Consider the following 27,723-nt stretch of genomic DNA (forward strand, 5'->3'; position numbering starts at 1 on the left):
AATTTCTTAGCCCATTAATAACATGAAAACAACTATAATTGTATTACGGTATCTGCAGGAACTATATATATACTTTGCAGTCATGCTGAGATGGATTGCGATTCAGTTTGTCATGGTCCATAGATAATTAATCCTGCTGACTCATTAAATCCCTGTTGGTTCAAAGTGAAATGTCTTACAACCATTAGATTAAATGCCATGTAATTTACATCAGATACCAGCATCTCTGGATTAAACAAGTTCACTGTACCTATATGGTTATTAGACAAGATGATTTTGTTGATCCTTGTTCGCCTTTTTTAATCTAGCTTTTGTTTTCTTTATAAAAAATATGTATGGGCCCCAGGGGTTCAATAACCTTGATCTCCTTACTTTATATGTTTATCAAATCTTTGTTTTATTTGGTTACAAAAAAAATTAATTTCACCACTTAAGGCCTTTAAAGATTACTCCAATGGTAAAATCTGAAAAAGAAAAAAATGCCAAACACAAAAAGTTTAATAAACCACATTTCAAAGATTCTTTAAACTTTAACCAAATGTACATTGATGAGATTGAAAATCTCATTTTAGAACTGTTCAGAATAAAACCTATTTATTATTATTAGAAACGTTGAGGGAGCTGGACTCCACTGATCATTCAATAGCTTGGCTAACTTATCCCACAGTACTTCTATAGACTCATGTATGATTGAGCTCTGAGGAGATGACTTAGTCTCTTTCGACACTTCTTACACTGCATATTATACTTAAATAACTGCAACCACACAATATAGATTTTCAGGGTAAGTGTTTTTCTTTTATTCATGGCGGTAAAAGAGGCAGGACCATGAGAAAACAGAGGTGGAAGTGATACATCTGCAGATGATGCAGAGACACATTTCAATTGGAAGATTAGACAGAGAATACAATTCAGCAAAGCGGCGAGAAAGAAAACTGACTGAGCACTTAAGTTACTGAAGCTAAAATAAAATACATTTCAAATGAAAAGGGATATTTGCACTCCTTTAAATGAACAGGACACACTCTAAGCACTCTTCACATGCATCATCAGCGTGAATGCATTCATCATTTAGCGTCTCAGATAAGGTGAAGCTTCACGTTAGTTTTGCCTTCTGGTTCCCCACAAGTTAGATCGTCTGAAGACCTTTTACCAAAGCACGATGACTAAACACAGGTTGGCAACGCATGGAGACGACCGTAACACTCGTTTGCAATCACTTCATTGATTACCCGTCAGCTAAATATATTTTTTAAAGGGTTCCCCAGTGCACCGTGTGTCCATTGACAGTCTACCCGCGAAGAACAGTTTAACTCGAGGAAGTCCATGTTGAACATGCTTCGGCACAGTGACGAGAGAGTTATGCAACAGCTGCGTCTATGTTTATGATCATAGTGAGTGGTAGGAGTTCCCAGTGATTTATAAAATGGAGGAAGTTCATCATGACTCAATCTACTCGGTCAAAAAAAGCTAAATAATGACATAACCAAGAATAAAGTCTCACACAATTCATAGTATTAGTTTCTGACTTTTAAAGAGATGGCGAGATATCAAGTGGTAAAAACAAGGTAAAGCTCAAATAATTAGAAACATAAAAGGGAATATGTTTTTACATCTGTATAAGTCCTAATAATCACTTAAAGCCAATACGTCATTAACACTTGGAAAAAAAATACAATGCTTGCTCAACATCAGCAGGTCCAAACATTATAATCTGCAGGTTTGCAGCAGCTAATCTGGTTGTGGGACTTCCACATCACATGAGAACCTAAAGCTCGAAACATACCTGGAAGTTAAGGCTGCGCTAAATGCTTGGGTCGAAGATCTAGAGTTTAAAAATAAAAAATAAAAAGTCAACCAACACCCAGATGAGATTTAGCTTGTGGATGATTTAATGAAAAATGCTGGATTATGTAGACATTAATATAGACTTTGTATGAATGCATTTTCCATAAATAATCAACTGAAAGTATCCCAACTGTAGTTCTCCGGGCCTGCTGACATGTAATTACATGGATGCACAGCTTCAGTGGTCAAATTAGAACCATTTCATTTGTCGTTGTAACGATCAAAAACGACCACCAGTTAAATGAGAGCGAAGACGCTTCTCTTTCTGTATTCATAGCTTTTAAAAGACACTTACATATGTTTGATACAATCCCAATACATTCTAGTGGTTACAACAGTTTAGTAATACAACCCTAAAACTTCACATTAAGTGTGCGGGCCTGTAGTATTAGACATGCATCAAAGGCCAGATGGAGTGGAGAAGACGGGATGTATGCATCGTTCACTCGCAGCTAAAAAGCCCCAAATATTTAAAAACCTTTATGCAATCCATCATTTTTACACTGAATACAAAATTGGCACACACTAACGAGGAAAAATAGGTTAATAAGCCAGCGACAAAATATATCAAAACAATAACATAAAAGCATAACTGTGTGTTACTGTGGCTTGCTCGAAGGGTGCGGTGGTAGCAGACAGAAAGCGAAAATTAAAAAAAGAGGCAGAAGACCGCCTCGAGGACCGATCCGACGTTCTCCAATCTAGGGCTCAGTCTTTTTTTTTGTTTTTCTTTAGGAAGGAAGGTGTGCGGAACTTCTTTTTCTTTTTGGACGGCGATTTGCTGGGAGACTCGTCTCCCTCCTGGTCGCCGGCCTCGGCGGGTTCCTCCCCCTCAGCCGCGTCGGCGCCGGCGGGGACGGAAGCGGATTCCTCGGCGGGAAGTGCCGGGGCATCAAAGGGGTCATCAGGTGTCAAGTCTGGAAGGGTCTGTCTCATGGTGGCGGCGTCGCTCTCATCGTAGGTCTGCGTCTGTTCCGGCAAGGACTCTGGAGGGAGGAGGAATGAGGGAGTTATTGATCTCAGAGGGCGGACTGGTGGATCTGCGCCGCAAAGCGCTCGCTGGACACGTCGGTAAATCCACATGGTTTTATGTCGACATTCGTACCCTTTATATTGCTTAAAAGAAAGTAACTAAGAATTCAAAAGGCAACATTCCTACTAAATCAAAACAGTGTAACCTTCCTCAGATCAAAAGCCAGACTACAATGCATCAGCTCTCTTATGTCAGAGAAGCATCTCCTGGACTCCCCATCTTCACTTATAACTTAAGGAATAAGCAACTTAATTTTACCCTCCTTAAAAATCAAGATTTCATCTTTCTCTCAGACTTCTTTTATTTTAATAATCCTGAAAAGTTGGAAGTCAGCATTTGGCTGAAAACACTCTGCTTTTTCCACCCAGTTCGGTCTGAAATCATGCATCCATCACCAGATAGTTATATAGAAAAGCCAGCGTCGTGCTTTAAAAATACTACCATCAAAAAGAGTCAAGAAGCAACAAGTTGGTTTTCTATGTAAGCGTCAGTCGACATCCAGGGATCGGCAGCCTAACAGCATCCACACCCCGCCTCATGCTCGGGTACAAGCGCCCACAGCGGCTTTGTTCATCGGTAATGCTGCTCACATGCTACAAAGACCAGCGAGAAAAAGAAAAAAAACTTTCAGACCTGAGAAGAAACTCCACACCAGTCCTCATTTTATATCATGTCCATCAGAATAGAGACGGGTCCAAAACAGACTTATAAAAAAAAAAAAAAAAAAGGAGAACAAACCCCACCACACGGCCAGAGCACCGCACCATCTTTCAAGCTAAACAGTGAGTAGCAACAGCTGACAGCAGCGAGTTAGCTTGGAAAGCTACACTCAAATAAATCACTGGTACCTGTACCCGGTAAAGGACTCGTCTGGAAGACAAAAACACATTTTCAAAACATTACCGTATTTCTTTTTCCATACATAAAAAAAGAGAAAAAGAAAACCGTGCCATGTATCGTTGATACATTGTGCATATGTGCAAGAGAGGTTGGTTATTTCGACAGTGAATAATTAGCAGGAAGAAAAGAGAAGTTATCCAACATAAAAAGGTTTGGCGAGTTGTGAGGTTTACTCGAAGAACATTCTCCACTTTTGTTTAGACTTTATCATTAGGGTAAAAAATCTTTGAAGATGAAATAAAGACTAACAATTTATTGTTATTTCTTGCAGTGGTTTCTTTATAACAGGATCTGGAAACAGTGAATTGTGTCTAATTACAAGAGAAGGAGTGGCTCTGAAATAACCCCCATCACACCCAGGAAAGAGATTCAGAGGAGCTGAGAACTGAGTTAATGATACGTTTTAGTTCAGCACAGCTCGACTAGTGAAGCCATGCAACAACAACAAAAGGGAAACGATCAAATGGGGAAGGGTGGGTGATGGGTAATTAGGAGGTGGAACAGTACGTACTTACTATGGCAACAGGTACTCTTTTGTATTTCCATCTCCTGATTGTAAATGCAGCCACAAAGAAGAGGAAAAAAGCACAAGTAGAAACAAATGTCTATGCAGATCAAACCACAGGCACAGTGTTAAATTAAAAAAATAAAAACATGAAAGAGAAGAAAAATAAAATACCAGAGGACAATCTTAAAAAGAATGGCTGGGGAACCATTCTTAGTAGACCCCAAACAGATGGAGAATGGAAGTGAAGGGGTAAAGGAGATACTGAACTTATAGAAATATGTTATACAATATTTCAGGTATTAGATTACACCTGTGATCAAAGCTACTCATCCTCTTCCTCCCTTGTGCAGACAGTATCTCATAAAATACGACTGGAATAATGCCAATTATTGTTTAACTTCAATTTATTTCTCTTATAGGTGTAATCCAATAGTAATAAAGACCAAGAGGGAGTAAAAACAGACGTCAGTCATCGTCTTTCCAAATGATTTCCTGACGTTATGCCTGGAGACTGAATTGCAGTAATTTGTCCATCTCTCAAAAAGGATAAACCTGGTTAAATAATCAAAACCTCTTGGCCTGTTATTACAGAAAACACAGCATAGCACCTGTAGTAGTAGTATTAAAGACCACAACACAAACAGACCCCAAGACAGGCAGGCAAGTGGACTGGGAGGAGCCTCTGCATCTCCTCCGTAGACCCTAGAGAAGCCCCCAAAACCCAGCAGGACTGGAGGAACCCATGCCGAACCAAGCAGAACTGGGCCGCAGCGGTCATGCCAATTGTGCCAGGCCAACCTACCTTCCTCTGATCTGACGGGGGTGCTGGGAGGCGTGGTGGTGGGTTTCTGGCTTTGTGGCTCTTCCTTTTCCTCAGGCTCTACAAGCGGCTCCAAGTCTACGTGAGAATCAGCAGAGATGAAACGGTGAGAAAGCGTTTAAATAAACAAGAATGACATCACAAATAAATGAGCAGTTAAGTTATTTTTGATGCAATATCATTTTGTTTGACCCTTAAAAGCATTTATTTGCAAGTCGTAAAACACACAAGGAAAATAGAGGACATCACAGGGAAGCAAACCGGGGAGGAAGCCGTAATCAGGAGAACACTGCAAATGCTTTCAAGGAAATCGACCTCAGGATCTCCTGAAGAGCTAAACAAACCATTAGAGTGATTGGCGGCACAGAGGGGGCAGTGGACACCAACAGATATATATATATCTCGGACAGGTTAGCAGAAAGAGTCCACACATGGGATGCTCTGATTGGATGACTGAGCTCATACACAGCTTCAACAAAAAAAAAACTTTAGCACAACACCAGAAGCACTTTTAGACTTGCGAAGAGAAGCGCGCTTAAAAGTGAGGGGATGGTTTCAAATCCCAGAAAGCTTTAACTCCACACATCGGCACTACTCAGCTACCCATCCAATCAAACTGCAGAAAGGTTTCTGATCTGCCAGAACTCAGATGCCTTTGGACAAAGGCATCAGAGAGAGGGGATTGGGGCGGGGGGGAAATAATCAAGCAACGCCCTTGAAGATTGAACTGTGGGTAGGGAGGATGCTTGCGCAGGATAAAAACAATGGCGGCAGACTCAAAACACCCAGAAAAATAAAGTGGAGAGGACACATGAGGCTGGGTTTCCCACGCTGTTTTGAGACGGACCACGGCTGAGCAGGGGAGGAGGGAAGCGGAAGGCCGGATTTTAGGCACAACTCTGGTGTACCTGGAGCCTGATCTGCCTCTACCACTGGGGGTTCCTTGCTGAGGGCTCTCAGCACGGCGCAGTGGAACTCCTTGTGCGGGGAATCTAGAGCGGAAAAAACCTCTTCTGCGGTCGAAAAAACGTCATCTGCGGAGTCTGCGCAGCTCTGGGCTCTCCCACGGGAGAGAAGAGAAGACGAGCCCTGCTCAGCGGCCGGCGTGGCTCTTTCTAAACTGGGCGTGGAAACAGAGGCTCCGCCCCTCACTCGTGGTACAGGCTCAGGACAGGGTACTCTGGAGGATGATCCCTCTTTACTACCATCTCGTCCCTGCACTGTGAAGTCATGTGCATGTATGTATGTATGTGTGTGTGTGTGTGTGGAGAGATAACGTCACCAATCTGAAGTGCATTAGATTTTTTTGCATGATTCTGCAGGAAGGTAAATATTATTTCATTAAAATTGCATCATGAGCATGTTTAAAGTAGCTGCACATAACTTGAAAACATAGCATAACATCAGACAAAGTGAACATCAGAGTGTAACAACTCAGCTGTACTTTTCTTTTTCTCCCTGTATCTATAGTTCCTGTTTAGATTAAACTCAGTGACGAGAGATAGTTTGGTGTATTACAGAAGGAGGGGGCTGCGATTTATATTATTTTATAATCTTCTACATGGTAAAAGGTGTGGAAAGTATGCTACTTCTTCTCACTGGTCAGCTTTACCTTCAGGCCCTCTCTGTTTCTGCTCCACCTCCTTGCGGTACTCCTCCATATCCTGGTCGGTGAGTTTGTTGAAGGGGTTGGGGCCCTGCTTGCTGATAATAACCCGAGGCTGGTACTCCTTCTCGATGATGGCCTTGGACGCGGTCACTAGCTCCCCCTTCAGGACACACAGAGGGAAGGCAGAGAGACGAGAGGTCAACTGCAGGTGCACGGATCTTATAACTAGCTGTAGTGTCAGATGCTTGCACAAAATATGACTTGAACTGGATTATGAGATTAGAGACACTTTACACACATCACTAGTATGCAGCACAAGTATCAGCCATAGGTGAATAAATGTATGTCTTCACAAAATAAAGCTAGAAGCACACAAACATTATGTTAAGTCAAGTGACACGATTACTTAGTAATCGTTTCCAGTTTTCCTTTCATACAATACGCAGAGACATAAAAGCCAACCAGAAATTTGAGGAAGAGTTCAAGGAGACTCTGTCAACAGGCTCCGCCCCGTGACGAATAACAAACTCCGCCCCCATCAAAAAAAAAAAAAGGCTCCGCACCCATCACAAAAAAATGGCTTCTCCCACGACGGGGGAATTTACCTGTATCCAAACATAGGGCTGAATCAGGTTCACCTGGTCCAGCCCCTTGATATGCTACTATAGGCTTATAGCTGCCGGGGGACATTTTAGGATGCACTGAGTACCTATCTCCTCTTTTTTCTCTCCTTAAGGATGAATTTTCATCTCTCAATCACACGTTACTAACTCTGCTTTCTCCCCGGAGTCCTTTTGACTTCACGTCTCATGGGGTCATCGGACCCTATGAGACGGCATAGATCCTATCTGCCTGATGGATCATCGAGGTCTGGGTCGTGGAATTCCTGCTCCTGACTACGCCACTGTCCTGTTGAGACTCCGCCCACTGTTGAGACTCCGCCCACTCCTCCTCCCCACCGCCATCTGCCTGATGGATCGTGGAGGTCTCAATCGTGGAATATGCCTACTATGAACTATTCATACACTGTCATATTCATTGAATGTATTTTAACTCTAAATCTGTCCTTCTGTACACATTACATCTATTGCACCTGTCCATCCTGGAGAGGGATCCTCCTCTGTTGCTCTCCTGAAGGTTTCTTCCCTTTTTTTCCCCCTTTGGGAGTTTTTCCGGGTCCGATGTGAGGTTTTGGGGCAGGGATGTCTATGTGTACAGATTGTAAAGCACTCAGAGACAAATTTGTAATTTGTGAAATTGGGCTATACAAATAAACTGAATTGAATTGAATAGTGTGCAGGAAAGACTAGGTCAAATGACCACCAAAAAAACATGAGGAAAATGGCCTTGTTCTAACACTGACTTCTTCACTACAGGCCCAGGTATGGAGTGTCTATCTGCAGGCCTGTGTCGGATGAGGTGAAGTACAGGTGAATGGCATTGGTGACTAGAGTAAGTACCTTTCTAATTGATTTAGCAGGACTATAGGACCCCTCGGACACATCGAGGCCATCAATAGTGTCTGTACAGTCAGACAGAGGGGCGTCCTGCAATAGTAAACCCAGTGAGGGGGTGGGGGGGAGCACAACCCAGCTCTTAAACACCAGCACATTCAAATCAGCGGTCAGGCAGGCAATGTGTGCAGACTTTCAGATGCGTACCGCCTTTCAAACACACAAAGGTGGAAAGAGTACTACGATATTTCACTCGAGTGCAAATAACATGATCGAGGTAATGTGAGGCCACTACTTTGGGTCACATGGTCACTTTCAAAAGGGCACTTGCCAACCTGACTGTGACCAATTCATTAAGAACACAATTAGAAATATCCTAAACATTAAAACTGGCATTAATAATTAGCTTTGTTATGATTAGTTACTTTCCACCTCGGCATACACTCATACAAGTATTGGACATGCCTACAAAGAGAGAATGTTCGGGAAAGCAGAGCAGTGATTGAACAAATAGCCAAGATCATGCATTGTGAAGACAAGCGGTCCACAGCGGGGGGGGGGGGGGGGGGGGCGGGGGAAGAGGGGGGTGGGCTGCGCAGTATGCGGTTTATACAGAACATCAAGGACTCCTTCGGCCCTTTAAAAAACACATCGACAGCTACGTTGGACTTTACTCGGTCCCTCTCCTCGAGATGTTTGGATTCGATGTCCTGGAAACTTTGGTCGCAAGAACACAGAGCCACGAGCAAACCATGCACACGGCCCTCAAGAGGAACCTCATCAGCAAGTTTCCATTTCTACTTTAAATATGTGCATGCCCAGAAATAAAAAATGGTGTATCAGACTGTAGTGGGGATTTTGGACACCAGTCCAAAAAAATTAAATAAATAAATAAAAGAGATGACAGAGGAAAAAATAAACTAGGTATGATTATGGGCACAACCGGCGCTGGCAGGTCTGGAGAGCAGAGCGGGGTCAGCTCCCCCAAACACTACTCACCTGCCAGATAGACAATCTCTGTGGTCAAAGGATAATGTGACAGTTACAAAGTCACTCCATGCTCTGGGACACATGTTGTGCTCTAACATTAGCTGTGAAGTTACTGATGCACAATAGGATTGGAGGGGCGGGGGGGGGGGCTCCTGACCTGGACAGTATACATATTTATAAATTGTTTTTATTTTAACTAAATGCAAGAGGACACACATATTTCTTTAAACTCCAGGTCAGGATGGCTGCAGCAGCGAGGCTTTCATGTGCAGAACTTATAGACTGACCTGGTTGAAGATACGGTCCACGACAGTGCCGGCACACAGAACCTGTGACTGGGGCCCTGCTGTCTTTATGTCATGCAGGTTCTGCTCCCGGATCTACAAACAACAACAACATTTTAAGTCACACATAACAGCAATAAACATGCAGTGCATCGTGAACATCGAATGCTCTTTTAGTTCACAAAAGTAAAAAAAGGCAGTAAAAGGAGGATAATGTGTGATACCTTGTTCCTCATTTCCAGGACATCTTTTGGGTTGGTGTTCATTGGGATGAACTGATTGGCTGTGGCAGCCGGGCGGACTCCGTCTTCCTTTGTCCACTGTAAACACCGCATTAAGTGTTAAAACGTCAACAAAACCGGATATGCTGAACAACTTATAAAACCAAGAACAATAATAGATCTAAAACACTCTGCAGGCTTCACAATACAAGAATCATGCCGAACTGAAATGAACAAAGTTGGATGGCTGTAAAAAAAGGATTAAATGTAATAAGTGAACCAATGATGATGTGATTAATTTGTACTAAATTTAGTGAGGGACATTAATACCTCTCCGACACTTAGTCATCAACGCGTGATGAAGACTCCAACAGACTGGAGCAGGGACTAAACGGTCTAAATCAGAACATTAGTCAATGCTAAAACACAAGAGCATACTGGAAGTAATATGATCACAATGAGGTTTTTTGTTGTTGTTAAAGTTACTAGGAAGTAAAGCTTCTTCAAAACACATCAAAAATCATTGAGTTTTAAAATCCTTCAAATGGTTCTTGGGTTTTCTTTCCCGAAGTGATCAGTGCAGGTGCTGCTGCGTCGGAAAGACCTCACGCGCAACGTCAATTTAAGATGCAACGCCTGAAGAATCGAGACGCATTTAAACGAGTGAAACCCAGTCGTCATCATCATTGATGTACCATTAGTAAACAAACAGAAAGAGCACATTGAATATCAACTGAGAACATCACAGAAGGTGAGTAAAAAAAGATGAGGAAAAAAGGTAAACGGGATGGGGAAGGGAGAATTGAAGAGTGTGAGGGTGGGTGACAGATGATGAGGCTGGCTTACGAAGCGAGAGTGGCAGTGAGGGGTGAGCTGGCATCACCAAAGTCATTTCCCAGGCTGATACACAACAAGGACGACAGAGATAAGAGAGAAACACACCCGAGGACACTCGCCCACAATCTAACCCAAGAGTGTATCTTTCCTGCAGAGGATGGAACCTTTTGTCTTGATGAATAGAAAAATAACAAAAATACTCCATTGACCTTTCCTGCTTTGTTTTTCTTAACGTGGTAATGCTCAGCATGATTGGAGGGCAAACACAAAGAAACGTCTTTACCCATTTCTGGCACCAACCTGAATGCGCAAATCAAATCTTCAGCTTTCATGCAACACATTTGTTTTAACCTTTTTTTTTTTTTTAACTATGCATGTTATTCGCGGTTGGAAAGCGGAAGCTCATGACTTCATTCCTGTGCCGACTTTAAGCTCGGCTGGTTCGCTGCCAAACCAGCCGCTGGATGAGGGAGGGGTTCTGGATGGAAGGAGCTGCGTTGGGTTGGCTGGGTATGGGATGAACAGGTAGACGTGATATACTCACTGAGAAAGAGTCTCACAACACAACATGTCCTACTTCCCCAACAGGAGATAGTTGATTTAAAAGTCAGGTCAATTCAGAGGCCTTTTCTCTGCTCTTTTTTTTCTTCACACAATTCCACTCATGCAGGTCTTGAGGTGCTCAAAAACAGTTTAGAAATAAAAACTAAAACCGGAAAAAATAAATTAAAGTAGAGGAAACAAAGAAGTACAACTGGGTGCAGCTGAAGGCGTTTGAGGGAAATACAAAATTAGAAAAGCAGGCCGCATACCTCCTTCGGGAAGGAAATTTAGTTTAAACACCTTTTCTTTTTTTATCAAATTTTTATAATGTACATTTCATTATTCTGGTGATTAACAATTCTCGGTTAGAGACATGCCACCTCCCTCTCGTATGCTGGCAATTTAAATGTTAAAAATACACTTTGCAAGAAGCCCAAAAGGTTGCTTTGTCCTCAAATCTCACTGGTATTTCGTACATTTTCTTGAATCATGTTTGAGCAACAAAAGCTAACTTCAAGATGCAAAGACAAAAAAGAAAAAAGAAAAAGAGAGCTGCTGCAGGGCGGTGAGCAAACATGTGGTCAGCAGCGACGTCCCAGTGTCTTCGCCACATTCACCTGCTCACTTGAGGACTCATGCCACCCCCCTGCTACTCGCTCCTCTGGGAACAACAACATCAACAATGCATTTCAGTCCTCCACATGCAGTGGGGCATGCTTCGGAGGGGCGGCCCGGCATCCTGAAGTATCGGGAGACCAGAAGGGAAACGGCGCAGAGGGTGGACAAGTACTCACAGCTATACTACGAAGTAATTAGCAGAGGAATTAGAAAGGTTGGTGAATAGAATATCTGAAATTGCAGTGGCTAAAGTGAGCCTAAAGGTCTGGACAGTAGCGTGAATATACCAAACCAATAATTATATAGAAAGGCAAAAGAAATCAGCGAACTGCAGTTTGTCCTATAATTTTACTCCCGACTGTCCCCAGAACCCCAGGATGCCGACCACCTGCCCACTTCCTGTAACATCTTTACTATGAACAATAAGGTAGGCACAGACCAAGCAGTTGGTAATACAGCTTGGCACGCAGACACCGGACGAGAGAGACTGCAGCAAGGGTTTGAAGTGATCGTGTGTTATGTTCGTCCACACCTTAGACTTCGACATGGGGCTGCTGCCGTCGGGCCCGTTCTCGCAGGGCTCGTCGGGTCGGCCGCCGGCATTGAGCCAGCGGGTCTTGTCGCGCTGGCCGCGCTGGAAGCTCTGTTTCAGCGGGGAGCGAGCGCCTGAGTCGCTGTCCTCCCCGTAGGAGTAACCACCGTGGCCGGGGGCAGGGTTCTCCACGTCACTGTACTTTTTAGCTTTGTCACGCAACGCCGGGCAGCGGTAAGGGTAGCCCGTCCTGTAGCCCTGGGGTACAGCAGGGTCGAGCGAACGGTTAGCACACTATCCAACTACCAGTGCTGAAAGCAAGATGCAACGATGGTTTCAAAACAAGACTTTAGCCACCACATCCAGGTGATCAAAAGGATCAAAACGTCTCATTTCCCCCCACAGATGTTTACGTTGCCCTCTTTTCTTTGTACTTACCAAGTTGTCGAGCATTCTCATGAAAGCCTCAAACTCCTGCTCCCCGACTTGCCACTTCAGCTGTGTGGAGGACCCGTCGCTCGCCGGCTCTGGGACCCGCGAGCGCGCCTTGTATTTGGTTGGGTCCAGCAGCACCAGATTATCTGGCCCTCCAGCGCTGGCCAGCGTTCTCACCTGAAAGAAATTTGGAGGAATACCAAAAAAATAATTTAAAAAACCCAGACAAAACAAGAAAACAGAAGGACATGGACATGAGGACAGACAGGGACATCGACAAGATGAACATGTATAAAGAAATGTGGGGAGACAAGAGACAAAGGTTATGAAAATTGCAGACAGACATTTGGCGGCAAATATAACAACCAAAATGGAAATATACCACAATGACTATAACTAGATAATACTTAAGATTCTTTGATGTAAATAAATGTCACAATTGCCAAGTGACATTGCAGCCGGTGGCGTTCACAGCATGTCCTACCTGGATCTCACAGGCGGTGACCAGATTGTGCATGTAATAGAAAGCTTCCTCCACTGTTGCGCCAACGGACACCAAGCCGTGGTTCCTCAGGATGAGCACCTGAAAGACAAGAACACAATTAATAAAAAGCACATCCTCCTTTCTTCTATGAGTTTCAGAAGTTCTAGATTTAGCAGTTTTTATAATTACACTATTCATATTGTCATTTTCACAACGGCGAAAGTACCATTTATCTCGTTTTAATGTTCAAATCGAGACGCGCCGTTTCGTTACCTTGCTAGTCGGCCCGAGGTCCCTCTTGATGATGACGTTTTCCTCATCATCCACCAATATGCCGTGGTAGTCGTGGTAGGCCACCTCACCCAGGGACAGGGCCTCTGGTGAGATGGGCAACAGGCCGCATTTCATAGCCGACACCTGCAACCAAACGGAGCACACAACAACGCTATCAGACTACCGTGTCCTGGTCTGCGCTCACGGTGGGGTGGAATAACTTTGTAGACACTGGCGCTTACCGCAGCACCCGCAGCCGTGTGTATGTGAACGACACACTTGACGTCGGGCCGTGCGGCGTAGACGGCGCTGTGGAGATTGAAGCCGGCCATGTTGACCCCGAGATTGGTGCTTCCCCGGTCGACTATCTCCCCTTGAAGGTTTACCTTCACCTGGAGAGTAGACAACAAGGGAATTGAATGAATTACTTCATCTTTGAATCTCACTTATTTCAACATATTTTAAATCACATAGAAAATTTAACTGATCTTCACAGCAATCCCCGTTAAAAAAAATAAAACTTAAAAAGAGACACTGTGTTCTTATAGAAATGGGCACATATTCTCACCAGACTGGACGCAGTGACTTCACTGTACAGGAGCCCGAAAGGGATGATTAGGAAGCGCTCCTCTTCTGAGTTCACCCTGACCTGAAGGATCAGAAAGTCTCATTAGCTTTCAGTGTTATTGTTCAATTCATCGACAAACACCAAAGCACGCCCTCTTCGAAACACACAAATCAGATCCTCGACCCACTTAGTATTGTAACTTTATTGACCCTATATGTGTATATCGCGCAGATTTTTGCTGGTTAATTAGACTCATAGTGAACATATCTTTACTTCAGTGCTGGGTGAAAAATTGCGTCAAAGAAAGAAGCCCATCTTACTGTGAGGTGGTTGAAGATGAGCTCAGACCAGCCGAACAAGTCAGCCAGCCGATAGAAGGCAGCCAGCTTGCAGCGATGCTGCTTCTCGCCCTTGTCGTAGGAAATGGAGTCAGAGCCACGCAGATCATTCACTGGAGTCACCATGCCCAAACCTGAGAGGAAGGAAGAGACGGGGTCAGACAGAACGACACGGAGCATGAACGGTTCAAACATAAAAGTGGGGGGCTAAAGAGACAATGTGGTTCAAATAAAGTGCTCTGTACAAGTATTATTCTAATAACCATTGCCGATTCCGTGCTAGCAGGAAAGAAAAAGAAAACACTCACTTACTGATAATAACAATTAAATCGAGTCTAGCTATTGAAAAATAAATTTACTTTGGCATACGCTGCATTACTTATTGTGAGCACAGTCGTATAGGGATGGGTATCGTTTGTGTTTTTTCCGATACCGGTGCTAAACCGGTACTTTTAAAACGATACCGGTGCTAAACGGTGCCTGAACCGATACTTTAAAAAAAAAAAAAAAAGCACAATGAGGACATTAAAACCCTCTTCGGCCATATTCCCTGTAAAAGCCGTTATCAGACTGTCACGCTCGTAGCTAGTGCTACCTTCGAGCTAGCTTAAACATGGTTATAATGGCTAATTTGCTATTTGTTGGCCTACTTTTATGAATGCAAGACTTACAATCAGCGTTCCGGTACTACTCTGAGTTAAGGCTGCTCGTCATCATCGGTCTCCCCATCACGCCCAGCCTGAGGCTGGTGTGCTCGGCACGGCCTCACGCAGACGGTCAAACACGGCGCATGCCTCCGCTTTCAAAGTTAAATGATAGGCTATCGAAACCTGCTCACAGGGCGGAGTCACCAGAGAAGTTCGAAATAATTGTTTTTTTCAACTTCAATCGGCTCAGGCACCGAAAGGAGGCACGGAAATGTTTGTTACGTTTCCAGGGCGCTCAAGTTTTGAAGACAGGCAAGAGTGACAAGCCCCTCCCCCCGACCACGCCCCCAACCCTAACCACTCGGTACCCAACCCTACAGTCGTAGCCGGGCCGAGGTCAAAAAGTGGCACACACTCCTTCTCTTCTCTGCTTACTCATGTTGAGCGACGCCATGCCTCCCTGCGGCGCAGCGGGATACATGGAAGGCATGCTGGTGTTCATGAAGTCCGCAATCTGCTGCAGAGCCAGCAGGCTCGTGGGCGTCTTCCCTTTCTGCAGCTGATCCTGGATCATCGTCTCCAGCTCGTCGCAGAATGCCTGCCGGTCATCAACGAAGACACAAGAACAGACAGAAACACAGGGAAATGTGAAAGGCGAGACAAACACAACGCGGACAAGCTTTCAACAAACGTAGCATTAGTTTGGCACACACAATTGACATTTTGTTGAGTTTGCTGACCAGTCAGTCAGTGTAAAACCTAAATATGGTGTAGAAAAAGAGAAAATAAGTAGAATAACCGACAGAATCTTAAAACTAGATGGAGACCTGTTGGCTACAGGACAATATTTTGGTATCGGAGGCGTTGTGGTTTGAGTCGGCTCGGAAAAGGAAGTCTCGACCAGGATGTCCGGAGGCCCAGAAATTTGGCCCCTTGCCCCCCAGTAATGTCATGCAATACGTCCTTCCTTCATGAAGGTTATAACGTTCACATTGTGATTCAACCGTATGATCCATTCTGGGGGGGGGGGGGGGGGGGGGGCAGTTTGTGGCGCTGTCATGCTCTATTGATAGTTGTTTCTTTTATTTTGTCCATCCACTTTATATCAATAATTCAATTCAGTTTATTCTGTATAGCCCATTAACACAAATTTGCCTCAGAGGGCTTTACAATCTGAGTAAGCTAAAAAACAGAAGCAACTCTCATGTATAATAGAATACAGTTGAATAGGAGTGTTGTACAAAGTTAGACAAGTGCACAAGTTAAAGCCAGGGGAAACCACTAAATAGGCAACAGAGTATAGAATATAGCAACAGTAAATGCAGTTGATAGAGAAAAAAAACACTGACCCAAGGTCAAAAAAGTAAAATCCTCATTTTAAAAAGACAACTGAGTTTTTTTTACAGGACTTGAATAAATCAGTGCTAATGTTTTACACGCATACAACAGGCCTTCTAACAGTGCTGTTCTCTGTCCGCAGTATTCAGCAGCTGATCGGCTGTTGAGGAATAAACCGGATCCATCATGTGATGCTGAGGAAAAAGCTGCTGACTATACACAAAAAGAGCCTCTTCATGCATTTAACACGCTCGTTAAGGCAGTGCGACCACAGCATGTTGTCGGTTAATGTAATGAACGTAGAGAACATCACTTCATGTGAATGTATTGGACGTGTCCGTCCCACTGACCGGGCTCTGGAGGATCATGGAGACCCTCTTCCTCTGTTCCATCATGTTGAAGTCCTGCCGCAGGTCGGGTGCCATGTTTCTCTCCCTCTGGTACTCCGGGCTGCTCTCATCCACCCGGTCGAAGTACCGCTCCTTGTGGGGGGCGGTGGTGGGAGGGGGGGCCGTCACCACGGCGGCACCTGAGTCGCCGTTCATCCTGGGCTGACCTTTAAAAAAAGGGAGGGATAAGAGACAACTTTATTTACTGTTCTTTTTTTAAAGTACAGATGAAAGTTTCCTGAACCCGTTTCACTGTGAAAGCACCGTAGATAGACACCATAGCTACACCTCATGTCTGTTTAGTACATTATGCTGTCACAGATGTACAATGTATTATCTGCGCTTGTGTAGTGAGTTTTGGCATTTGCTTGATATATTTGAGCATGATTTATGTTTAAGTCTCGGTGTGTGCTGGTTGACCCGACATCAGAGATAACCGACACACTGCATATCAATTAAAACATTACAAACTATAAAACCACCCACAGTCTGCATTAAATGTGTTAGGTATAATTAGACATTTGTATATATTAATGTGTAGTTAATAAAAAACATTTTTGAAATCAATAAAGACGCTGACAGAGGGAGACAAGAGAAAGTTTTCACTGTGACTTGAGGAAGTGAGCATCGCCGTCATTAGACCAGGAGGCTAGTAATCACACACACACTTCCCTACTTCCTGTCATGACCATGTGACCACTTCTCCCGCAGAGATGGGGTTTCATTGATTTCCATAACGCATTTCCTGGAATCACAACACCACTCAACTGTCCAGGCCGGGCAACGGAAACTAAAACTGGAAGAGTCTCCCACCGTTGACTATAAAATAATAATATGGATATTTCTACAAATATGATGCGTACACAACTTTTAGTACACCATTATCACATGTGCCCTTCAACTGACGAGGAGAGGCAAAGCGAATAGAAAGGCAGGTCCATGTCCGTCCAGCTGGGTGTCGGTGTGGTAAATAGTCTCAGCCCGTCTGTCACAGCACAGACTACTCAAGCCCCGACTGAAGGACACAGGCGGGCTTATGAGAACAGCGAAGTGTGTGAGTGAGTGTGTGTGCAAGCATGCATGGGCGAATGTGGGGTGACTGGCAGGAACTGATGCAGCCCCATTAGTCGGCATCAATACAAATGTTGAGCCAAAACTACCATGACAACTGCAGGCCGAACCCGAAGCATCCACCATCACAGCGAGAGCCGGCAGAGCCCCTCTCGCTCTTTCAGCCGCGTCCTGAGATTTTCCACAACCCTCAGGTCACCTGCTCCAATCAAGGCTCCTGTGCTCTCAAGCCGTTTGGCTAATTATAGGCCAACAATGGTTTGTCCACTCATTAAATGAACGGTGTCGTTTCTGCTTTTCATCTCACATATCTTGATACCTTCATAGAAATATAATATATAGGGAAAAAAAGTCCACATCAACTGATAAATTCCACAAAGTCAAAATGTTGAGCTTAGGCCAGGATGTTATTCCATCATCATTGAAATATTTTAACTGCAGGTCACAGCGAGGGAGGGGAAGTAATTACATTTAGCTTCAGCCAATGTGTGGTCATCTTAATAGTCATGAGCTAACTGGATTGATCAATATTTCTATTAAATACCTCCGTCATAAACCCAAATCCTCTTAAGAGTCTCCCGTGTCTCCTCTCAGCTGTTTTCCATGAATTCATGACTACCGTCTTAACACGCAATTACAAAAGAGAGAATATGAGAAACTGCGTCCTCTTTCAGCAAACATTCAGGGAGGGACAACTCTCGTTCCGTCTCACTGGTGTGAGTCATCAGAAAATGACAGAAGAATAGGGACATCAGCAATTATCTCATTTGAGAGATATAACGAGTACCTGGCCAGTTAATAACAGATATACGTCATAATGCACTGCAAAAATACATACATTCTAAAAGTCACATGGTGGGAATGGATACGATTATCCTGATGGATACAGGCGGCGTTGGTCTGTACCAACATGATACTACAGGACCTGCAGTCCTTCCGAGACTGGCCCCTGTCAGCCTGGCTTACACCGAGATGGTCTTAACGCTTCTCGACGGCTGTCTGATCTCATCCACTTCACCCCGACTTGTTTATGCTGCGTTGGCTGTTGTTCTTCTGTGTTTACTGCGAGCGTCAACGATGGGAATCGAACGTGTGTGCTGACAAAAGGGGACAACAGGAACCCCAAAAGGATTCGACATTCTTTGTAGGAGCGGTCAGTAAAATCGTGTTAATTCATACTTTCTTTTATTTGCAGAACCGCAACAGAAACATAAATTAAACTCATACTAAACAGAAAATCCTTGCTTTGTTTCATGCGGGTTTTTAATATGGGGTTGCAAAATAATACGCCCTTCCGCTCTCTTGCCTAACACACCTGGCTGTACTCGGGTGACGTCCACATACAGCCAGCGGCCCCTGACGTCATCACCGCATCATCATCAGAATCACATCAGCAACATGTCACAGCATGATCAACAGCCTATCAGCATAATGATAACAATTTACCCACATGGATGAGATACTATATCGATAGATAAAGATCAGAGTAATGGGCCATGGCTTCTACATTCTTGTTTCTAGAGAAGAGACTCGTGAAGAAATCCATTCATAATGAGCCGTCTTTACGTACTGCGCAGGAGGATCATCCGCTTGTCTCGAGGCGCCGTCGGGCAGCACTGCAGTGCACAAGAGCACTCGATCTGCCAACACTTGCAGAGCAGGATGAATGAACCATAAGTATAACTGAAACTGTGTAAAAACTCGAATGTTATTCATGTCTTGTGGACACTGTAGCGATAACAATGGGCGCTGATGCAGGAGGCTCTCTTTCTCCATCCATCTGTGCACAACGTTCATCTCACAACCACAGGCGCCCCCTCCTCGGCAGAGCCCCTACTTCCCATCTCTCCTCAGATGTAGGTGCAAGGGGAACGGCTGGCCACTACTCCTGTTGAGAGTGCAATCGCTATGGAAACCAAACACATTGGCATGGAAACACGGCACAGCCTTTAAAGATCGCTGTTACGCAAGAACAGCTGTAGGCCAACCTCCCGCTGCAAAGAGACCATCAGTGTCACAAGGTGCACATCTTCAAACTATTCTGGTACTCCTTTTACATTGGATTTAAAACGTTGTATTCAGGGACCTGTGGAAAAATGCAACATACCCTGAATTAATAGTAGCATTTGATTTAGAATAGGATGATGTCGGGTTAGGAATGATATAGTATAAATACACATATGGAACATTGAACATCGATAAGTAAAAAAAAAAAAACATTGTGCAAGGAAATGATACCAAAGAGAGGGACCCCCCCCCCCCCAATGACTCTCAGTGCTGCGTGCCAGTATGAGAAAAGGACTCTTTCAAATATGAATATATATTTATGAAAGACCATGTGTCAAATGGCATGACCCCAGAAAAAGCTTAAAAATGCATCATAATAAAACACAAATGAGTATTTACTTTAAAACAAGTTTTATTTATTCACACCCAGGGAATGTCCTTAAACTGCCAGTCGGTATCGAGTATGAATTGAAATGTCTTGAGGGTAACCAATTAGACCGGGAACATCTTGTGATGCAACTCATGCTGCAAATGTGAAGGGAATTTATAGCACCCCCGACAGTAAGTGTCTGGCCGTGGCAGTGTATCATCTGGCCCGACTAGCACTCTGGGCCTTGCATGTTTGGACCACTAAAAGGGAGCATACGATAAAGATGATAGAGCAAACTATACATAGCCTATACATTTTTCCATCTTTGACACGACTTAGCGCAACATTACAGTGTTTGAGCTCTTGCCTTTTGGATGCTGCTACACAGTGTTTACTAGGAGGACTTTAACACCTAACCCTGTGGGGGGCGGGGGGGCTCTGAACCACAGAACATTAAACAGTCGCACATGAAAAGCTTCTGTCGACCATTTTCACTGTGGATGTGTAAAATACCCTGGACCGGATGCATCCAGGGTTCTCGTGTCTCCAGACAACAGGTAAATGTGATGACGACTTAACCGTCAGATTCATACAGGCCAATGTATACCATCTGCATGTGTGAAAAATTATAGGGGACATTTTGATTCGTCGTTGGAGCAAATGTGAGCAAAGGAAACAGAGAGATAGCTCGCTCAGTACCAACAGTATGGCAAAATGCCCGATGGTCGACACGATTATCCAAGTCGTTTTAAATTACGTTAAGAAATGGTGCGTCATCATACTGCGAAAGCAAATATAACAAAAAGGACTTTCTAATGCAAAAAGATCTACATGATCTTGAACAGAAAACTGATGCGATTACAATGATAGCGTACACTCGAAAAGGAACCGGATGCTGTGAATCTCCACCGCTATGAGCCAATGATGGGAAGAGGAAAAGAGGCAGATACATGATGTGGGGAGAAGCACCAGGCGATGTGCTGTCCCACGGTGGCTAGCTTTAAAAGCACCGGGGGTCGTGTACACTGGGCACATTTCTATTTAAAAATCGTAATTCCCTTTTGAGGGATGGAAGCTCGCACTGAAACGTCTTTTCGGCATGACCGAGCTCCCTGAAAAGAAAGACGTCAATCTTGCGCAAAAAATAAATAAATGATTCCATTAGTTTGTTCCAGAAATATGCCAATCAAGCACTTGGCAGTGAAAAGAAAATTATGGTGTGAAAGAAAATGGCCTCAAATAATTTGCTGGTCTTTCTTCGACATGTTTAGTAAGCGAGTGCGTGTGTTGCATGGAAGCAGTTTTGAGACATTTGAGCGAGGCCCTCGCTCGGACAAGGCTCCTTATATCTCTGAGCTAGATGCCTGTCATTACTGGGGACGAAGACTCCACTAGCAACTGCTTGTGTGCGCATGTGTGTGTGTGTGTTGCAGTCTCTGACTACTACTCCTTGCAGGAATGCATTCAGTGTCCTTTTAGCACTGCCCCTTGCATGGTCTTGTGTATCAAAGTATTTGACATACAGAGAATCCATAGCTTTATGGACAATTGGATCCAACAGCAAAACAAAACAAAAAAAAGTGTTCAACAACAATACATGTGCATAATTACCTGCAGGGAAGAAGGTATTGTAGAAATATTGCTTTACTATGTGATAACTTGAAGCAAGTTATCCTTTTTCGTCATAAATATCTTCCCACACTGCATGCAAAAGAAACATCGTTTTATCAGCTCCAAAGCATAATATCTACTGCATATGTGTGATCTTAAAGTTAAAAAGAGCACCACACAACTTAGTGACTGGAGCACTGAGCAACTAAAGAGACATAGTTCCCTTTGCTTTGGGAAATAAACTCCCTTTTCCCAGCTGACCAAACATGTTACACCCTAAAATTAATGGCCATCACATCGATAAGAGCCAAGCGATAAGTTGAATCTGAGTGGCATGTGAATCGCTCCTGAGACGAAGCCAACGTCAGGCTTTTTTTCTATTTGGTAAATGAAGTGCATGCGAGCTTCACCAACACTGGGACCATCTTCATGGGTCAGATAGTATCTGCTGCATACTACCACGGCCAGGCCAAACGCTGTGCTGTGTTCAGAGTGTGAGGACGGGGACTCAGGGTTTATCTGGCTGTCACATGGCACAGAGTGGAAGAGATTGCTGTAACCTGTACTCACCAGCCTGTAGCATGTAGCCTGTACTCTCCAGCCTGTAGTGTGTGCTCCCCAGCCTGTAGCCTGCTAGTGTACATATTTAAACCAAACATAGATTCACAGCCTACAGCTTATTGACATGGGCATAAGTGACCTATGTGAATGATAGTTCAAGTCTGACTGTTTTCACATCTTTATCATAAAGAAGAAGAAGAAAAAAAGGTCCCCTGCTAAGTGATCACATATGGGGAGGAAGGAAGGAAGGAAAGAGTGAAATAGAGAGGATGGACATGAAATGAGGAACACATTTTCAGCTGCACTGCAGTCAAGGGTGTGGGCGTGGGAGTAAAACAAACATTCTATCTAGAGGGAGTGTGCATGCATGTGTGTATCAGTGCAGTTTCTGGCAACATGGAGCCCAGCAGAGCTAAGCTCCCTCCTTTGGGAGTGTCACTCATATTAACGGAATTGCCAAATCCAGGGAGTTACCATCCCCAAACACTCAGACCTTTTAACTTGGTAAATTAGTTTGTTTTTGCTCATCCTTATTCAGTATGAGGGGAAATGGATTCATCAGTTGACTGAGAAAGAAGCCAGTGACAGCGTAGTGGTTATGTTCTCCGGCTTGGGGATACAACTGTAAACAAGGCACATTAAACCTTCACACACACTCAGGTTATTACGACCTTTCATTCCTCCTACACACTCTTACTCGAGCCGGACAAATAGGGCTGAAACAAACACTTATTTTCATTACTTTGGAGTATTTCTAGAATTACCTTGTAACACCTGAAATGAAATTGTTTTGGTGCACTACAAATATACAGTGTTTTATCACATGCACTCTTTGACTGTATATTTGGAGTAAAGAATATGGTCCAACTTTGACCTCGATCTCTAGTTTTAATGTAATTTCTAAAATATATTTGCACTAATAAGTGATGTGACATGGCCTCTGTGAAAACACATCATTTCCCTTTGGGAATAATAACATACTTTGCATCTGGCATGATGTTTAATTCATACTGTGAAGAGGGCAGTGTGAACAGTGACTAGCTTACAATCATAAACATGAACGTGCATATGGTGCGTTATGATGATGCAGGACATGGTGCCATCTAAACAACAGGAAACTACTCCATCAACACACAACGGCTTCAAAACACGCCCAGATGGGAAGCAGCGAACCGTATCGACCGGAGCAGCCACTAATTAAATAGCTTCAGTGGCTGGGATAAAAATATGAAATGTAAAAAATAATGCAACAGCAGGCCTGCTCCGCCAGCGGTCTCACGGAGCACGCACCCGGGGCACAGAGTGTGTGGCCGCCGCGCGCTGTTGTTGTTCAGCACAGGAAACCCGCCTGAGCACCAAGCGAAGTCATTACAAAAGATATACAAATCAAACTAAAAGCGCAGAAATGCTCGTGATGACGAAAATAACCCCCGTGCAGGGCTGCGTGTGCAAAGCAGCATATTAGCACAACAATGAGCGAGCTCGCCAAAGCGAAACACGGCGAGACGCCGCGAGCGAGCGTTAAAAACGCACACACGCAAGGGTCATTGTGTCGGACAAACCGCTGAAGAGCAAAGCAAACACCCCCCCCAATAAAGTAGCGATTATTTCCGAGCTTACCCTCTCTTTGATGAGGTGATAAAATATGAAAAGCAGTGCTCGGTGCCTTTATCCCCTACCCTGGTGATCTCACGGTGGGTTTATCTCTCTGCGCTCGTCGTCCCCGCATCGCTCCGCCCACCCTCCGTCATCCTCTTTGGGTGCGGCAAACTGCTTCAATCTGCGGCTCGCTATTGGTCACCAGGAGGCACGTGACCGCATCGGGGATTTTGATTGGCGCGTGAACTGTTTGGGCCCGCAGAGAGGAGCTTTAAGTAAAACATCCATGGTTTCATATTTTACTGCTGGTGCTAAAGTCGTGATCAATGGGCGGTGGGAGATGTTTTGATCCGGTAATAATGGTCTAACAGATAAATAAATAAAACTGGCATTCTCTTACGTTAATGCATGTCAATGGCAAATGTTTCAATAACTGTTTAAGCATCAAAGAGGTACACATATCATATATTTCACAAAAAACGCTTAAGATTGAAAGGGGGGGGGGGGAACTGAATATAAATTCAGATGTATATCAGAACTTTTCTTCTTCTTCCATTAAACACCTCAGATTTATCTGGTGACCCTTGAGATGGGGTCCAATCACGAGGTTGAGGACCAAGGGCCTAATTACCAAATAAACTAACATCAGCCAGCTGTAACAGTAAAATGTAGTAGTTTTGAACTATTAGTGTCATAAAAAGTATCAGTCACAGTGATATGTTTTCCCTGCTAAATCTCTTGACTAAAGTGGTATACAGAACTTTTACCTATAATGGACTAGTTCTACATTAAGGTATTGGCACTTTGTGACAACGATAACTCCAAATAGCAGCCACATGTGTGAGCAACAGGTCTTCTCTGATCCCTGTAGTTGTGTGAAGCTGGCAGTCAGTGCGTTTACATGATGGTATAATTTGAATCTTGCTTTAGTCGGACTATGCTATCTTTTGGGGGATCTGCTATTATCCCAATATACATGGCAGTGAGTAATTCTAATCATTGGCCGAAAGCATGTCATATCCGATACGATAGGTGGCGCTGTTCTCATTACAACTCGTGGTGATACAGCCATTTCCGCTTGACCTCTTCCCCACGACCAACAACAACCAACAACAACAACATCAACATTTCGAGAAACATGGCGAACAGAGAGCAAGCTACATCCCTCTACTATTCTTGCATGATGTTAATAGGAGTACAGCGAATGCAAATGGCGCTATTGGCGTTGTTTGTTTGTTTTCTGCCGGCCAGGCTCCCGGCAGTGACAATTTATCGTCTCTTTTGTCTTCCGGGTCACGACATGGGAGAGAGGAGGGCGGCGGGATCTCAAGCATGCGCAAAGACGCAAAGTCCAGTTCCTAATCCAATTCACCGCTACATGCCGCGATAGTCGAATTATCAACCGGATCGGATCGAGTTATCCAGGGGTGTTAATCGGATCGTAGTCGGACCGCACATAGTCGAACAAAGGTGTTTACATGAAACGGATAATTCGATTTCAGTCCGACTAAGCCAGTTATTCGAATGCATGTAAACACGGTCAGTGATCTTCTTTCCTGTGAACAAGTCTGATCCAGTGCAAAACCTGTAAGGAAAAGTGAGAGGTGCTGGTTGTCTGACTCTCTAGCATAAGGTATGCACACTTGACAATTAGTTTGTCCTGGGCATTCTGGGTACCGAGGGTAAGTAATCAAACTTCTGACTGGACAGGGATCCTCCTCTGTTGCTCTCCTGAAGGTTTCTTCCCTTTGTTCCCCGTGAAGGGTTATTTGGGAGTTTCTTCTGATCCGATGTGAGGTTTTGGGACAGGGATGTCTATGTGTACAGATTGTAAAGCACTCAGACACATTTGTAATTTGTGAAAATAGGCTATACAAATAAACTGAATTGAATTGAAACTGAATGACCTTTCGTGATGTTGGTTGTAGCTCTTCATTCAGCTCTGATCTAATAGGTGGAAGCACATTGCTCCACCGTTTAATCACAAAAGCTCTAGAATCATTTTTGGTGAACAAGCTGTCTAGAAGCTTCTCGAAACATTTATGCCATGGCGACGGAATTACTTCAGTGTTCCCCCTACCATTATAACAGGGTGGCGGCCCGCCCCCCTGAAATCACCCCCGCACCCTGTAAATGTCTCTAAAGCACCAGATTACAAAATAAGTCATTTAAGGTTCCCCACCTTGTTCTTTTATTAAATTACTTTTGTACTTTTTTTATTAATCTTGTACTTTTATTACTTTTGTACTTTTTTATTTCTTTTGTACTTTTTTTATTACTTTTTATTACTTTTTTACTTTGATTATTTTTTATTTACTTTCTTTACTTTTTTACTTTTTTTACTTTTTATTTCTTTTTTACTTTTTATTATGACTGGAAGATTTCTGGCCATATAACCTTAAATTAGTTTTTTATACCTTTCTCTTTTTATTTTGTGGCTTTTGAGCTAAAATATGTATCATTCATATTGCACAACAGTTCACCCCATTCCTCCTGCTGATAGCTCAGTGTATTAATTTCTCTTCAAGCTGATCAGCCATTGGTCTTCTTCAAGATGCTCTGCTAACTTGGTATCGTCAAAGTGATAGCTTTTTATTTAAAAAAATAATTCCAGTCATAAACACAGTATGACTTTATGTTGATAAGAGTAATATTTGAACTGAGTTCATATCTCCCATTTAGTCTAGCGGTTAGGATTCCTGGTTCTCACCCGGGTGCCCCGTGTTGTAAAAGTGGTTTCATTTCAAAAAAATATTTTTTTCACTACCAATAAATTTACAGTACACAGTAAAAAATGTTGTTGATGAGAGTAATACTTGAGTTGAGTCAACATCTCCCATATAGTCTAGCCAGTGGTCACCAACCTTTTTGAGTCCAAGATCCCTGACCTCCGCCTTCATGACCGGCAAGATCTACCTATAATACCTAGAAAACGACTGTCCAGACTGGACTTATGACTTGAGGCTTTTTATTTGGCCTAATTCTAATTGAATGAAATCAAAACACTTTGGTCCAGCTTTCAAATTGATGAGACCAGGAACACATAATTTAAGTGCAATATAAAAAGTAAGATATTTGTTCACCGCACACAATATGAACAAGAAAAACCACATTTGCAATGAGCAGCTGGATGAACTTTACCAATATAAATGTTGTATTTATTTACATTACAACACGACACTGACAACATGATCAGTCAGTGCAACTCATGTAAGTTCAGCTCTCATCACAATGCCATCAAGTCATGTGACTCCAGTCAGTGTGATGGCTGTGACTGAACTCTGCCTGTGAGCTTGTAGTTAGTTCATAAACACAGACAGACAGTCTGAGGCAGTCTGTGAGCTGTCTGTCAGTAATCCAGCACCTGGTCTTTGATTTGGTGATTTTCTCAACTTCACTGACGAATTTGGTATTCATGAAAGTTTTCTCATCTGGGATTGGTTTTGAACTCAGACCGTTGGTGATTACATTCACATCAACTCAACAGACATCCTCAGATTTAAATAATTATAATAATAATTTATATGAGAATCACCATTTGTGACTCCTGCATCTTTGCTTTTTCAAATAATAGAATAAATACAATTGCAATCACTTTCAAGTAAACCAGATTGCTTCATCAGACAAGAAAAAAAGCTCAATGTTGAGCTTTTGTTTTGAAGGACAACGGCAGAAAAGCCAAACTCACGGAGGTAGTACCTGGCAAGTCGCCAAAAATCTCAGCAGTTGCGCATGCGCAGGCGTAATTTGATAATGCCGTAACGTAAACATTTACACTAAGGTACAGGCATTAGAACATTTATTTATTGATGACGTAGTTGTATGTCCTTGTACT

At 43.5% G+C, this 27,723-nt stretch overlaps 1 protein-coding gene across 1 annotated transcript; it reads right to left on the bottom strand.

The window, feature by feature from the left end:
• Positions 1-772: 772 nt before the first annotated feature.
• add1 (adducin 1 (alpha)) lies at positions 773-23,995 on the bottom strand. Its single transcript, XM_056432165.1, is given in 18 exon segments — positions 773-2,614; positions 2,617-2,834; positions 5,092-5,187; positions 6,018-6,101; positions 6,722-6,878; positions 8,179-8,265; positions 9,450-9,542; positions 9,671-9,766; positions 12,105-12,455; positions 12,636-12,809; positions 13,117-13,215; positions 13,390-13,533; positions 13,632-13,781; positions 13,958-14,038; positions 14,278-14,429; positions 15,378-15,540; positions 16,631-16,836; positions 23,910-23,995. Coding segments are annotated over 17 exon segments (2,457 nt in total). The 5' UTR covers positions 16,826-16,836; positions 23,910-23,995; the 3' UTR covers positions 773-2,497.
• Between the last annotated feature and the right edge of the window lie 3,728 nt (positions 23,996-27,723).

The sequence above is a fragment of the Pseudoliparis swirei genome, chromosome 15 (genome assembly GCF_029220125.1).
Source record: "Pseudoliparis swirei isolate HS2019 ecotype Mariana Trench chromosome 15, NWPU_hadal_v1, whole genome shotgun sequence".
Classification (NCBI taxonomy): Eukaryota; Metazoa; Chordata; class Actinopteri; order Perciformes; family Liparidae; genus Pseudoliparis; species Pseudoliparis swirei.